This window comes from Mauremys reevesii, linkage group 19, assembly GCF_016161935.1.
Source record: "Mauremys reevesii isolate NIE-2019 linkage group 19, ASM1616193v1, whole genome shotgun sequence".
NCBI classification, from domain to species: domain Eukaryota; kingdom Metazoa; phylum Chordata; order Testudines; family Geoemydidae; genus Mauremys; species Mauremys reevesii.
The window spans coordinates 14,003,145-14,018,686 of record NC_052641.1 but is presented as its reverse complement, the minus strand read 5'-3'; the positions used below and the strand labels follow the sequence as shown (position 1 = coordinate 14,018,686).

General features: G+C 41.8%; 1 protein-coding gene across 5 annotated transcripts in view; it reads right to left on the bottom strand.

Moving 5' to 3' along the window:
- NUP188 (nucleoporin 188) overlaps positions 1-15,542 on the bottom strand; it is a 50,695-nt gene that overhangs the window by 33,883 nt on the left and 1,270 nt on the right. For 2 of the 5 annotated variants that reach the window (XM_039506824.1, XM_039506826.1), the window contains exons 1-13: positions 14,616-14,699; positions 12,962-13,016; positions 12,276-12,349; positions 9,992-10,076; positions 8,969-9,049; positions 8,458-8,502; positions 7,608-7,700; positions 6,679-6,798; positions 5,781-5,992; positions 5,132-5,246; positions 4,158-4,358; positions 2,916-3,005; positions 1,183-1,248 (exon numbers count right to left, since the gene is read on the bottom strand). In XM_039506824.1, coding sequence (XP_039362758.1) covers positions 1,183-1,248; positions 2,916-3,005; positions 4,158-4,358; positions 5,132-5,246; positions 5,781-5,992; positions 6,679-6,798; positions 7,608-7,700; positions 8,458-8,502; positions 8,969-9,049; positions 9,992-10,076; positions 12,276-12,349; positions 12,962-13,016; positions 14,616-14,665 — 1,287 coding nt within the window. In that variant the 5' untranslated portion in view covers positions 14,666-14,699. Of the gene's footprint in view, positions 1-1,182; positions 1,249-2,915; positions 3,006-4,157; positions 4,359-5,131; positions 5,247-5,780; positions 5,993-6,678; positions 6,799-7,195; positions 7,258-7,607; positions 7,701-8,457; positions 8,503-8,968; positions 9,050-9,991; positions 10,077-12,275; positions 12,350-12,961; positions 13,017-14,615; positions 14,700-15,542 lie in introns of those variants that run through there. The other 3 variants (XM_039506825.1, XM_039506827.1, XM_039506828.1) reach the window with 2 other exon arrangements.

The following is a 15,542-nucleotide window of genomic DNA, read 5'->3' as shown; positions in this document are numbered from 1 at the left end:
ATGCCATGTAACATATCTCTGCAAAGGTTATGATCTACTGAATATATTCATCCTATTTATATGCATGTATCATTTTTGAATTCAAAGTTATGAATATTGGCTGTGTACTTGTATGATTTTAAGTAGCCTTAGTAAGGCATTTGGGCAGCTTCTTTAGAAAGGAATTTGCAAGTTGAGGCTCCAATCCACACAAGAAGTCTACCTAAGGACATTCAAGGTAGCATGTGAACAATGGCTGCTACCTGTAAGTTCTGAGTCATGCATGGACATGTACTTGCCCATGTGACTCCAAAACTCCATCTTGTAGCTGGGATTCTACACAGGGGGAGGGAGGGATGTCCACCCACAAGAGAAAGTCTATTTAACCCCCTGGGAGACCCCTCCATTTGGTCTTCAGCTGGCTCAAGAGATAGCCTCTCCACCGCCAAAGGATACCTGAAAGAACCTGGAACAAAGGACAGTAACCACGGGGGTGTACGTGATTGCTGGACCCAGACTAGAAGGAGGCTAGTCTGTAAAAGAAGCTTACTAGAACATCTCTGAGGATGAGATTTCATCTGTAATCACTTTCTTACTGTATTAGGCATAGTCTTGCATGTTTTATTTTATTTTGCTTGGTAATTCACTTTGTTGTCTTATCACCTGGAACCACTTAAATCCTACCTTTTGAATTAAATAAAATCACTTTTTACTTATTAATTAATTCAGAGTATGTATTAATACCTGGGGGTGGCAAACAGCTGTGCATATCTCTCTATCAGTGGTATAGAGGGTGAACAATTTATGAGTTTATCCTGTATAAGCTTTAGACAGGGTAAAACAGATTTATTTGGGGTTTGGACTCCATTGGGAACTGGGCATCTGGGTGTTGGAGACAGGAACACTTCTTAAGCTGTTTTCAGCTAAACCTGCAGCTTTTGGGGGACATGGTTCAGACTGGGGTCTGGGTTTGTAGCAGGCTAGCGGGTCTGGCTCAAACCAGGCAGGGCATTGAACCCCCAAGCTGGCAGGAAAAGTGGGCTCAGGGGTAGTCTCAGCACACCAGGTGGCAGTCCCAAAGGGGGTTTTTGTGATTCAACCCGTCACAGGGAATATGAACACCCCATTTCTTTCTTAAAAGAGCATATTTCAACAAGGTATGACAGCAAGCAGGAAAGGCCAAAGAAGTCCCAAAGTACTCACCGTCCTCCAGAAGAGCTGTGGAATGCTGGAAGCTGCTAGAACTTCACAGGCTGCATCAATGATGTCCTTCAAAGGAAAGGGCGTTGGGGAGAAATTAAAATTACTTTAGGATAGTTTCCTTCCAAATCAAGTCTTGTCACCTTCCTTGGAGTCCAGGGTTCAATACAGTAACATTTGTGACGCTGGTAGACCAAGTGCTAGCTCATGCCAAACTCCCAGGCCAATTCACTTGTGTATTAGTGCAGATTAACGTGATTGTTAATTGTTTAAGAATGTATTTGGTGTTTACACTTCATGAAAAAACTTTGGGATGTTACATGTATTGTTTTCACTTATCTGTATCCCGTTATAATGCAATAGCAAACATTTACATTTACATTGTAATTACTCCTGTAATTAAATAACCCATCAAATGAGAAAGAAGCCTTGTGTAATGCAAATGAAGAACTGTAGCAGGAAAGTACTAATTTGTGCGCATTTGAAGGCAAGTGGTCATTGTGTGTGATGATCAGAGATCAAAGACTCTAAATGCACTTGTCTCTCTACCACAGTTAAAGAAAGAGCCCACTGTCATAGCTTCTTCTCACAGAAAATAAGCTATAAGTATGGATTCGGGGAAAAAGCCAGGATCTCTGGACTGTCTGGACTATGACAGGGAATGGTACCTGATGCAAAGCAGAGATCCAAAGACAATCTGGGTACCCTGAAAAGGCTTTTGGGAAACTAGCAGTTTATTACATCTCTACCACCATTTGGAATTACAGACTGTGGCTCACCTAAACATATATTTTACCTGCTTTAACCTCTCAATAATGCATTTCCTTTTCTTAGCTAATAAACATATAGTTAGTTTACTACAGAATTAGCTACCAGCATTGTCTTTGGTGTGAGAACTAGAATGCAACTTGACCTGAGTGAGTGACTGGTCTCTTGGGACTGGGAGTAACTTGGATATTTGTGATTTTTTACATAAAAGTGACCATATATCACTAGGTCCAGTTTGTCTGGGTGGCAAAATAGATTGTCTGTGACTCCATTGTAAGACTGTTATAGCGATCCAAGAGTTCACATTTGGTACTGAGCTGGTGCAATTTAATTACAAAACATACCACCATTTTGGTGTCTCTTCCCTGCTTGGACATTCAGCCCTGAGGTAAGCACTCATGGTTGTGAGCCACTCCAAACAGTGTGGCAATAGTCATTCCCTAAATTGGAACTGCACACCCTAAGCTAAATAAGAGGAAATACACAAGCCCATTTTAACCCGAATATACACCAACTCTCTCTAAAACCACACTCACTGCCAATGAACTGACTGGCATGGGATATGGTAAATCTGCTATGGAAGTAATAGAGTATACTGTCCTCCACACCCTAGGAGCTCAGTGCCATTATGATATATCTTATTCCCATTGCTTTCCAATCAATACTCCAGCATTTGCTCGGAAACCATTGGCCCATCAAAATGTAAGAAATACTACTCTGTATCTTTAATTAGTACCCAGCAGAGATGTTGACAGTTTTCAGAGTTGGAAGAACCATAAAGTTTGTGTTACGCATTTGGAGTAAAACACAGTTGGCCCCACTTTCAGAACTATCTGCCTAAAACGCTCAGTGGATACAATCCCAAACACAGAATTTGCACCCAGAGTACAGGTGGCCAGTTTTGAATATTAGGTTATGGTAGGTTATAATAAATAAGATAACAGACACAATGAGCCTTTGAGACTTACCTGCTGATTGCCTAAGGTATGTAATTCCAGTGAGGTCAGAACAAAGGAAAGCAGCCCATAAATACACATGCAAGCTGTGCTGGCAGTACACTGTAATGCAAAAGACCAGTCAGTGAGTGACAGTGGAGACTAAAAACCCTATTCAAGAACCAGGGTATAGTTCATTACAGAACACATGTAACAGCCCTCAGTTTCCTTAGCACATCACAGACATGTGTCTCTGAGCCACTGCCCCTTTCTGCAGGTATATAAGAGAGGGGATCACCAGCTCCCCAGCTCCCCACCTCAGGCTAGCCAATGTATCTATGGGAAGATAGCAGAAATGGGAGCAGCAGTTAGTGAAGTGCCACACAAAACCACCTAAATTCTTATGAGTCAATGTGTCTAAAAGCCACCCTCCTCCCCCTGCTCAGAATCCTCTTCAAAACAATCATATCAAGAAACACTCAATGGTCAGAAAAATGGGAGGGCTCTTCTTCCACCAACGTCTGGCTGACTGACAGCTATTGGAGCTTTGGAATAGTTTGTTCTTGTAAATGACACTGTCTAGTGAAACTGTTTGTGGGAAATGGTGGCAGAAACCAAAAGCTGCAATTGCTGGTGCATCCATGGAGTCAACTTAATAAACAAGTTAAGTAGGATAGTAATAAACGTTCACAAAGTCATAGGAGTTTAGAGCCAGAAGGGACCATAAGATGATCTTTGATCTTCCATCTCTCACAGTACACTAAACACTACACAGCTACCTCCAAACTAACCCCAACAAACAGAATCAGACCGAAATATTACACAGCCCTTAGGAGTCTAGGCAAAATTATTGTGTGCCACAGGCACAGAACAGGAGGGACCGTGTTGCATCAATGCACAAGGCTCCTGAAAGGCTGAGATATACATCTTTCAGGATAGATAGATAGAGCAGATTTTCCAATCACTGGCCAGATCTGGACCTTCTCCAGCCAAATCTAGTCCCTAGCAGAATAACTTGGGGAAATACATTTTTAATTTGCCTTCTAAACCTACAAACACTTCATTTAACTTCCACTCTACACAGAAAGGAGCTGAAACAACAAAACTGATGTCACTTACTGGCCAACACTTCACTATGCACTCTATTCAGGACTGGAATTAGACTTACAAAAACAATGGCCTAACCTACCTACCTTCCCCCACATCTTCACACTACCAATACCACGGAGCCCCCTCATCCTGAAGAGCCTACAAACATGACAATGAGAAACTTACATTTTTCCCCCCACTGCTGAGTGATCGTAGCAGCTTTGTCAGGTACTGGAATATATTCAGCTGGATAGCAGTACTTCCCATTCGCCTGATCGCATTGGTCGACTCCTCTGGGGTTACTGTGTGACGGAGCAAAGCCCAGGCCAAGAGCACAGGGGCATGATGAGAGATGTCCCCTAAAGTCAGCAGCAGATGGTCCATTTCCTGCTCAGAAGACAGGATACAAGCAAAGAAATCAAGACAGGCTGAAAGAAGCCCTGACCCAGCAAGCATTCAGCTGACTGAGGTGTAGCTCTAATAATCACCTAATTTATGCAGATAAATGTCTTGTATAAAAACAAGGATCTATAGAGTTGACCAAGTTCCACTTTCAGGAAGAAACTGCTTAGCATGTTTTTTCTGTCATGCGGATTCATACCCTTTGGGGAAGGAGGTGAGAGGGTCTCAAAAATAAAGGACACACAATTCTAATGAAAATAATGGATAGCCCCTTGTTTAAATTGAAGTTTGTTGTTTTGATACAAGTGTCACAGTGAAATTATAACAAATGTGAAATTCCAGGTCAGGTGTGCAAAGATCAGTCAGAGCACGAGCAACACCAGTGTTTCCTCCATAACTTAATGACCTCACTGTGCTTTTCTAGCTCCCACGTATTTTCTTCCCTGAAAACCTTTGAAATATACTACACCACAGATGTTTAATTTCTCCCCATTTTGATGTCCATGTTAAGACCATTCCTTAGCTCCTCCCTACCCTTCCCTAAAACCACTTTCTTATGAGATAAATAGAAATGAATAATTAATTTCCTTCTTACTTGCCCCATATTGTAATGTAGATGTTAGTTCAGTCAATCTGCAAATCCAGAATCTCACAGACAAGTTCTGCCCACAGAGCTCCGGCAGCTCTACTTTGGGCAACCACAACCATCTCTAATTACAGAGGAATTACAAATGTCAAGAGACTTATTGAAGGTTTACCTGGTGCATACGCCCATTACTGGCAAATTTATGTTCCTCCGTCCTATCATCCAACACACGTTCATGCAGGGAGTCAATTTCCATGCCCTCCACCAGGATAAGAGCACTGAAGTAGCTGGAGCAGGGGACGGGGGAAGGAAGCAAGAAAAAGAAACTCAATTTAAAGATTCAGTAGGAAAGAGGGAAGTAAAGGCTGGATAATGGAACAGTCCATCAACTTTACATTTACCTACTACTCCCCTGATGAAGGAAAAAATTATGTGAAATTAAGAGCAATAATCCTAAGAACATAAATTCTTGGATCTTGATGTGCCAACAGATGACAAGTTAGGTCTTCAAAATTATCTACTGCTGGCTGAACAGTCACAAAATAGGAAATCCATTTATTCTGATTTGAAGATGGCCTCTCTTCCTCGGCCTGTTTCTACCATGTTACATTTCACATTTTCAACATCCAGATAGCCACTGGCTGTGTCTCAGTCCAATCTGAAGAAACCTTTTATAAACTAAACCAAAGGTCATAAGGATAAACATTGTTTACACAAACAGTGATTTTGGAGGGCACCATCATGAAATACACCTATATTCTGTATTGAACAAGAGATTTGTTCAATTGCACACTAATCCCATACATACACACAAGACTTACCCAATACGATCCACCAGGTGATCCATGCTTTCATCCACCAAATGCCTGTTGGTCTGTCTAGAGCCAAATCCCTGTTCTTTGAAAAGCCTGGCAAAGGTCAGCAGCTCATCAGGTGCCATCTCAAAGTATGCATAGTAAAGGAAGATGACTTCTAGAAGCATGGATTGCTCGCGGAGGCACTGCACAAACCAGCGGGACACCTGGCGCTCTGTCTGTACAAGGAGGAGAGTCCTACCGTTATATGCTGAAACTAGCATGTCAGCTGAAGCAACCTGAACTGGAGAGTGGCTGGGGCAAATCAGTCTGCTCCAATGGTGAGGGAACCTGCTCTTACGTCACACCGGAAATGCTGTTTAAAAGTCATCCCCTCAATGGCAGTTGGTGCATCCCACAACATATAGCATTAAGGGATTAAGGTAAAAATCAATGATATTGGGATTATGTGATCCTTATGCAGCCCACAGAGCTGAAGACAGGATAAACACCTACCCTATCCCAGGAGACACTACCCAAGTTGCCAGGATGCCAGATGATTTAGTTTCACAATTCTTCAGGGTTTATTTAAAAATTAAATAAAACACTACTAAGAGTAAACAGAGTTGGCTGCTTAAAACAGATTATGCACCACTCCAAAATCCTGCTGGTCTAGTGACAGCTCAATGGGCTTTTTACAAAGGGGACCGGAGTTCAGATCTCAAGATCAGAGTCTAGCTCCCGAAACAAGATGTGTTCAGAGTATTACCAAAGGGAAACAATTCCCTTAAATTCCTTAGAAGGCTGGAAATGTCCTTGTTAATTGCATTTAATCATATTCACTTTGTACTCATTAATCAACAATGTAGTGAAGAAAGAAAGTAAAACTCTGATAAAGGATAATTTTTGATAATTTTCAAAATACCATGAGATTTCCATGTGTTTCCCATGTAGGAGCTTCTGCTTTGTATAGATCTTCAAACTGTTTCCGGTAATTAGGAACCAGTTCCTTGTCCAGCTTCTCAACACACTGCGAGTATTGTGCCTTTCAAAAAATAACACAAACATTACTGTCGACGGGTCGGACTCACCCCCGCGGCGCCTCCTGCTGGTGACTCCGGGAATTAGCTCTGTCCAGCGCTGGAGCGCCCTCTGCAGGCTGGTGATCCGCCTGTCTTCAGGCCCCCCGTGTCCCGCCCTGGACCCGGTACCCTCTTACATGGGGGTGCTGCCCCTGGCAGTAACCCCTCTCTCTCTGGGTCTCCCCTCCTTGGGGAACCCTCACCCTCTATCCCCACCTTGCCTCAGTATTGGCTACTGCCAGTCATTGTCTAGCCCTACACTCTGGGGCAGACTGCAGTATCAGCCTACTCATCACAGGCAAAGGGGTTTGGACCTGCTGCCTTGGCCTACCCCTGGGCTGCCTCTGCAACCCCTAGTACCTGTTGGCCCACTGCTAGGACGTAACCTGGGGCTTTCTAGGCTGGAGCTCCTCAGCCTTTTCCCAGCCCTGCTTCACTCAGGTACCCAGTCTCTAGCTCCCTGCAGCCAGGCCCATCTCCCTCTGAATGCAGAGTGAGACTGTCTGGGCTTCTGGCCTCCAGCCTTTTATAGGGGCCAGCTGTGGCCTGATTGGGGTGTGGCCCAGCTGCAGCCACTTCCCCAATCAGCCCAGCTTTTAGAGCCACAGCTCTCAAGCCCTGCCAGACCACTTTTAAACCCCTCAGGGCAGGAGCAGGGTCCACCCTGCTACAATTACACATATACATGTATAAGTTTTTTAGATGCATAGTCAGACAAACAGTGTGTCCTTTAACAGTAAGATCAGATTCAGGAAAAGGTTCAAGTATTCACCATGTAGGGGTGCCTCTCATCCTGAAAATAAGTGAGTAGGTTGAGGACACAGCGCAGAATGCACATTCTTTCTTCATAGTAATAGTCAGCAAGCTGTGAAAACACAATGTCATCAGCATCACTTGCTGCTGTGTCTAACTCTCTCTTCCCTCTCCTTATCTCATCACTGATGCCTCCCACCAAACTGCAGTGACTATGCTCATAAACTTACATTGCCCATGCACTACCTACAATGGACGCTTCAACGTAATGGCATGAGTCAGTGAGATAGTTTAAGTCATCTGACAAAAGCATCCAGTTCACTCTTATGCATGTGCGCGCACACCCCCTTTCATATATTAGAACAGGTTCTATCATTCCATTGCTAACTCAGAAAGAAAGGAACAAGGCAGAGCAAAAAGAAGAGATGAGATTTCAATCTCTTTCTCCTCTTGGATCCATAATTACATAGGTGTGATCTTCAGTCCCCTTTCCAAAGACATCTCTTAGGATGACAACTGAGCACAGAAATGCAAAGCCGTGGCTATCCTCGGAGTGCTTATTTCTGCATGGCCCAATTTCCGTCAGCACAGCCTAAAGGTCCCTGTACAGAGTAACTGCTCATGCTGTTCTAGTCTATGGCCAGCCACTCTTCTGTAAAGCATTTTGAGATCTGCTGATGAAAATCACTACATAAAGAGCAAGGTATTACTACTACTTCACAAATGAATTAGAAAAATCCCCCCAGATTTGCTCTTTACATTGAAGGGACACTTCAACCATTCCCAGCTTTTCCTGACCAATAGCAAACAAAATTAGTTCATTGCCAACCTCTCTTTTTAAAATGAAAATAAGAATGAAAACTACTGACCTTCAACATCAGAGCCTGACTCTGCCTTTCATCCTGCAGGACAGTCTGCAATCAAAACACAACAGAATAAGGAAGTGGCCTTAATGCACCTACACTAGTCACCAAAAAATTCATACTGAAAGCAATGAAAGACATCATTTCTTGTGAGAGGCCAGATTTCAGCGTTACAGAGCACAGATTCTCACTTGCAAGCATGAGTTTACCTCTCACTCCTTTCATTCTTTCTCCTTTCATCTCTATCCCTCTCTCTCAGACACCTGTCAGTACATTCCTATGGCTAAGAGTTCAGATAAATCTCAGACTCACACCAGGCAGGATAGACTAGAAGATTGGACCTGGACTCCAGATACCTCATTTTCTGTAATGTACTTGAACATCAGAAATTCAGGGGGGAAAAGTCCCAAAATAATTTCCAAATCTGGATTTCGACATCATGCACAACCATGTCAATGAACCACTGGGGTTAAGGAGGAAAAGAGACAGTAGCATGATTCAGTCACATACTACAGACCTTAAGTGAGTCCCGGGTCCCTCTGTAATCCTCTTGAAGATAACACTGCAATAGTTGCACACTTTGCTCTTCATCCAGCCCCTGAAACAAGAGAGAGATGCACAGACACAGAGAGGAATAAGACAAGGCAGCTAAGTTTATCAAAAGGTGCAAAGTCACTCCAAATATTCAGGCATCTCTTCCCTTTGGAATAAATTCTTCCAAAAAGTGTCAATAAACTGGTTTCCTCTGGAGCTCTTAACAGTTATGGTCAGTAGAGTTTGTTTAAGGAAAGCAGAACATGTACATTTTAAAATAATGTAGACGTGGCTAGTTCAGCTCCAGCAGGAGTATAATGGATCAATTAAATAAGGGTCCTATCATAAACTGATCACCCTGTTCTATTTCTGATTGGAAGGAACCCAATTCTGCGGGTAATTAGTCAAGATTTTCCAACATGACAAAGGATTTTGAGTGTCCAGTTTGAGATGCCTTAAAAAAGCACGATTTTCAGAGAGCAAGTGCTAAGCACTTCCTGAAAAACAGCCTTTTAGGTGGTCTCAATTTAGGCACCAAAAATTAAGAAACCCAAAAGTCCCTAGTCACTTTTGAAAATTTTAGCTTACTGCCTCAGTTCTTGCTTATAATTTAGTTTAGAACAATCAGGATTGAAAATAGCCTTAAATTCACTTCTACTTAACATTAAAACAGCTTATTAAACTTAACTGAGCTTCAGAATTTGATACTCTTATTGTTTTAGTTAAATACCTGTGAGACATGACCTGACCTGACAAACTCTCACTGCAGAAAAAAGTATGTGTCCAATAGGGAATTGAAGAAGAAAAACTGTAGGCAAAAGCCTCAGCATAGAGAAAGTAACTCTTTATCTGGGTAGCAGGAGATAAATTAGAAAAGATTACACTTCAGTTATCTTCTTCGGAGATAAGATACACTACGTCAAGAACAGAAAGCACAAACCCAGGTCTCTGGCTGTGCATTCCAAGTGTGAGGGCAAGAATTAAACTGCCTAGGACCTCTGCTCACCAAAAACTTGCTGATCCTCAGGCCCAGTTCCTTCAGTGGAGCAGCCACATCTTTATCAGCTTTTACTTTTTCGGCTGAACTTGCACTAAAGAAAGAAGAAGACCCTTTTAGTCATGAAAATGCACTAAAGACACAAAGAGGCAAAACAAAAGGCTTAATTCCAAAATGTCAGTTTAAAAATCAGACTTTTCAGTGATTGTTCTGGCTTTTCTATATTTAATATACATACTGTAACCTCAATGCAGGACTTGCCTGGCACAGTTCACTTCATGTGCAACGAAAGGGACAGTTAGACCTTAGACTATCCCATGCTTTGCTGCACATTGGGCTACCCGCATTTGCCATTCTTGCCTGTCAACTGCCCTTCTCTCTAAATCTTCCCATTTCATGTTGAGGTGCTTGATGTCATTCAGAACTGTTCATTTCCATGTTATTGGCCATCTTCCTCTCTTTCTTCTTGCATTTTCTGGCTTCCATTCAAGGGCGGTATTTGGTAAGCGTTCTTTTTCCATTCTCAGCACATGTCCCAGCCACTGATGTCTTCTTTTGTAAATTATTTGTGAGAGAGTTTCTTGTCCAGTAATTTTTTTCACTTCTTCATTCGTCTTCCTATCTCTGTATGTTATTCCCAATATTCTTCTCAGACATCTGTGATGAAAAGCATCCAGCTTTTGCATATCTTTCTTGGTAAGTTGCCATGTCTCACTGCTATATGTTGTGATGGCAATAACAATTGCTTTGTACACATTCAGTTTTGTCTTGAGGGAGATGTTTATGAGTTGCCAGATGTTTCTGAGTCTTCCAAATGCAGCGTTTGCCTTCCCGATTCTTCTTCTTCTTTCCTCAGAACAAGTATCATCTTGGCTGATGGCACTTCCAAGATACATAAAATTGTTCACCTTCTCCAGTTTCTCTTCTTCAAGTTTGATTTCTGTCCCTGTAGTCCCCATAAATATGACTTTACATTTCTTTGCATTGTATCTCAAACCTATCTTCTCCATTACTAAAAAAATCATTGCAGAAGCTGAAAAACAACAAGGCACCTGGGTTGGACAGCATTCATCCTGAAATGCTTAAATATGGAGGCAAAGACGTGGAATCAGTCATCTGTTCGCTGTGCAACAAAATATGGACAGAGGAGAAAGTGCCGGAAGAATGGACCCTCAGTATCCTAATCAAGTTACCAAAGAAAGGTGATCTAAACAATTGTTCAAATTGGAGGGGAGTAACACTTCTATCTGTCACAGGAAAAGTATTAGCAGCAGTCCTCCTGAACAGAATTAAAGGAAAGATGGATACCATCCTACATGAACAACAATCTGGATTTAGACAAGGGAGATCATGCACAGAAACTATTTTCACCCTGAGATGGATTATTGAGAACACAATTGAATTCCAAGGCAGTCTTGCAATCAATTCTGTGGACTTTCAAAAGGCATTCGATAGTGTAAACAGAGAAACAATGTGGAAAATTGTGGAACAATATGGAATTCCAACAAAATTAATAAACATTATGAAGACATTCTACGTCAACTCAAAATGCTGAATTAAAATGGAAAATGGATTGAGTAAGCCATTCAGCATCAAGACAGGTGTAAGGCAGGGGTGCATCCTGTCTTCATTTTTGTTTATGCTAGTCATCGACTATGGATTAAAACAATGCAACAGTGATACATATGGCCTAAAATGGAACAATACAAGGCTATCTGATCTAGACTTTGCTGACGACATCACTCTTATCAATGAAGATGCCAACGGGCTACAAAAAATGCACAAATCAAGGTACGGTTAGAGCTATAATAAACATAGATAATCATTCTCACTCTTTCAATGTGAGAATCTGGATCTCACTTTGAGAAGACTAAGTGTCAAGAGGAGTTGTTCCTCTGCATTGAAGCTTCATCTTTAGGTAACCTATAGAGGCACTCTAGATTCTGGTACATGATTACTGTAACTTTCAGCAAGAGGCTGGGATGAACAGGTATCTAACATAGGCTGGGAGAAGACAAGAACTTGTGTTATTTCTACACATGGTATTTTCATGCCAAAATAATATTAACTGCACTGAAGGACCCCTTCTAAACCTCTCCGCTCCGTGTGAATAGTGAACCCCCTGCAACCTGGAGGTAATTGGCATATGAAGGGGGTAGAATCTATTTTTGCTGCATCACTGGGAAATATTCAGCACGTTCTTCTACTAACCAGCGCCTGTTTATCTAACACACCTATCAGTGTAGTATCTAGGCGCCTATTATCAGATGCTAGCATCAATGAATTACTGTACCTGGGAGGTTTGTAGTATGAAAGCCCCTCTAGTAGCCTCTGCCAATGCTTGTTCAACTCTGCTGCAATCTGACCCTAGAAGAGAATAAAATAATACTAAATGGACAAATCTCCTTATTCTGCCCAATATCAGATTTGTTCAATTTAAACTAAGCAATGAAATTCCAACAGAATAGGACAGCAACAACACAAGACCAACATCTGTGATTCAGACTCTGATTCAAGGTATAGATTGTCTGCGAAAGAACAGCTTGCTGCACTGCCTAACTGTGGGAAGGAGAGGGGAAGGAGGAGACAGCAGGCTAGGCTCAGAAATGGATTTGGATTTCCAACCTCTGGGGACATTCTTGTTATCATGGACTCCATCCCAGGGAGTAAGGAAGCAGGCTGCTCCACTCATGAATACCCCAAGCCAGCCAGTCTGGAAAGCAGCACTTGTGTCCGCTCCAGAAAAGGAACCACCTTTGCACATATACCATTCCAGTGCTGCAGCAGCTAACGAGAGAGAATAAACAAGGAGTAGAAGTAGAGGAACAAAAAACTCACAGTAAAAATATTTTGGGGGTGAAAAGGGGTAGAGCAGCAAAACATGATTCACTAGCATTCAGCCACTTACGCACAGCAGGGTTATCAGGCCACATGTCTATTCAGTAACAAGTAAAACTGCCTAGCAAGACCTCTACTTACAGGTTCTCTCAAAGCCGATCTGCCCAGCAGAATGGTCCAGAGTTCTCTGCTGCTCCTGTAAATAAAGAGAAAAAAAACAAAGTTCTCTCTGTAATTTAAACATCGCTCAAGGCTGATGTTCAGCCTACAAGCTTTTCAACTTGGTTTTCACATAGAGCACATAAAGTGGTAAGAGATAATGAGCAAACCTAAACCAAAGGGAAAGCCCATTTGTATCAGCTACTGTAATTGGTTCAATCCAGTTTTGCTACCTGGATGCCTACAGTTAGTTAATGTAAGGAAACTAAACTAAGCATGTAGAGATCTTTCATTCAGTTGTGTTCACTGCTGTTCACAGCTTCCTCCTGGGATGGAACAATATCAAAGTAAGGTGAGAAATTCCACCAGTTTCCCAAAAGGCACAAACTTTGCCAGAACTACTCAGCATAGCTTAGCTAAACTAAGCCTTTTGTTTGTATCTGTTTCCCAAACACACACTAAGAAAACAGAAGAAAAGGCAATCAGTCTGCGTTAGGAAGTATTTCAGATCAAATCCTTATCCTACCAGATCTCAGAAACTCTGAAAAATGTAATGAACAAAATCTAGCTATTTAAAATAGCTGTGCAAACAGCAACCTCCAAAATACCGCTTTCTGGAGTTTAAGGAATTGATGTTCTGGTGGCAATGTAATCCAAGTCAGGAGTTAAACTAAACCATAAAGCCTTCCATGCAAGGTCTGTCTAAAGATGAACAGACAGGTTATGTGAAACATGCTCATCTGACAGTTTCTCAGATTACCATCTAGAGAACCTAATCATCAGATGAGCTCCCGGGATAGCTAGAATAACAGAGAATGAAAGTGGCAGCTCTGAAGTTGTCTACACCTCCAGAGAAAGTAGCAAAAAGCCACCAGAGGCATTATTTTGTAAGACTTAAAGAATGAAATATCTGCAGCCTGATTTGATGCCATTCAAAATAAACCTGGGAAGTTAGAATTCTATTTTGAGTAAATTAAGGGAGTGTCTACATGAACATTTACTGCATGGCGAGCTGGGGTGTTAATCTACAAGTCTCCAACATGCTGTGCTCTAACTGTCCATGTGGACCTTTCTGCTGAGTACTAAAAGTTCTCTACCGTACACTGATACTGCTGTCAAACCACAATACGTCAATGTGCACAAGGGAACTTTTTGTGCGCAGCAGCACAATCCACACAGACAGTTCAAATGTGGCACACTGGAGCACTACAGATTTATACGCCAGCTTGCTGTGCATTAAGTGTTCATGCAGACATGCCCTAAATCTGGAATTGCACTAAAATCCACTGCTAAAGAACATCTCCTGATATGACTAAGCAACAAAATATGGGTGCAATCCCTCTGTCCCATGCAGAGAACTGAATGACCATAGAGTTCTCCCAAGAAAGGAATCTTTGTAATGCAGAACATCAATATGCCTGAGCCAACTCTGTCTCATTTCCACTCCTGCCAAACCTTCTCTGTGATTAAAACAGGCCTCTGATTCGGGCCAATTTACTTATTTAGACTCTATGCTATTTGAGACACCGACTTTCTCTTACTATATATTTATATAGTGCCCAGCAAAATGGTGGTTCTCTTCCAACTGGGGCGTTGGCACTACTGTAATGCAAATAATGCATAACAAAAATCTTACTTGGAGTCAGGCTTTCTTTCCATCGAGTTTGAAGGTGTTACAGTTCTCATTTCCAGCAAGACTCAAAAGCATTTCCAAAAACAATGACGACACCTTCTGTGCAAAGTGACCCCAGAGGCAGCTTATGTAGAGCAAAAAATCCTATGTATTATTTCACAGACTCATGGAAATGTAGTGTTCAATTAAAAGGGCAAATCAGCTCCCAGAATATCACACTCATGATAAAACTATCCTTGTGATGTAAAAATCTGATCTCTGGCCTCAAGCCTTTGTAAACTTTTAGAGTTTTAACCTCCAGGAACAGACTATAGTGCATCACATTCTGCAAAGCAAAGTGGATAACATGTAATTTTTTGTGTCTGTCATACACACAAGAATGTTGTATATAGACATACAACTGAACCAATGTGTCCCCTTCTAGAGATGTGCAACTCTGATGTAAATGGAGATTTCAATTTGGCAACAAAACCCCTTTAAACGGTAGTTCTATTTTAGTTAAATCACACATGCCACTTAGCCTTCTAAAAAAAACAGAGAACAAAAGGAACACAAAGAAAATGTTAATTCACCACTAGTCTCTGTGCCACCCTTCCCAAATAGTTCCTGTCCCTGCTAAAGAATATATTACCTTTCCAAACATTTAAATTAGGAGGAAGAGAGGCAGATCTACACTTCATCAGCATCATTAATTATTAAAGTGTTTTCTCTACTATACAGCTCACATCATAGTTGGATTGCAGTTTACTTGGGATTTTCATGTTAGGTGTTTACAAAAACTTGGTCATTGGTACCATCAGGCTCCCCCATACTCCATTCAGACAACTTAATCTTGAGCCTCCAGGCTAGGCTCTCTTATGCCACCTTCTGTTCAGCTGTACATGCTCCAACTCACCAGACTAGGACCCAAGACCAAGATTTAGGGGAGCC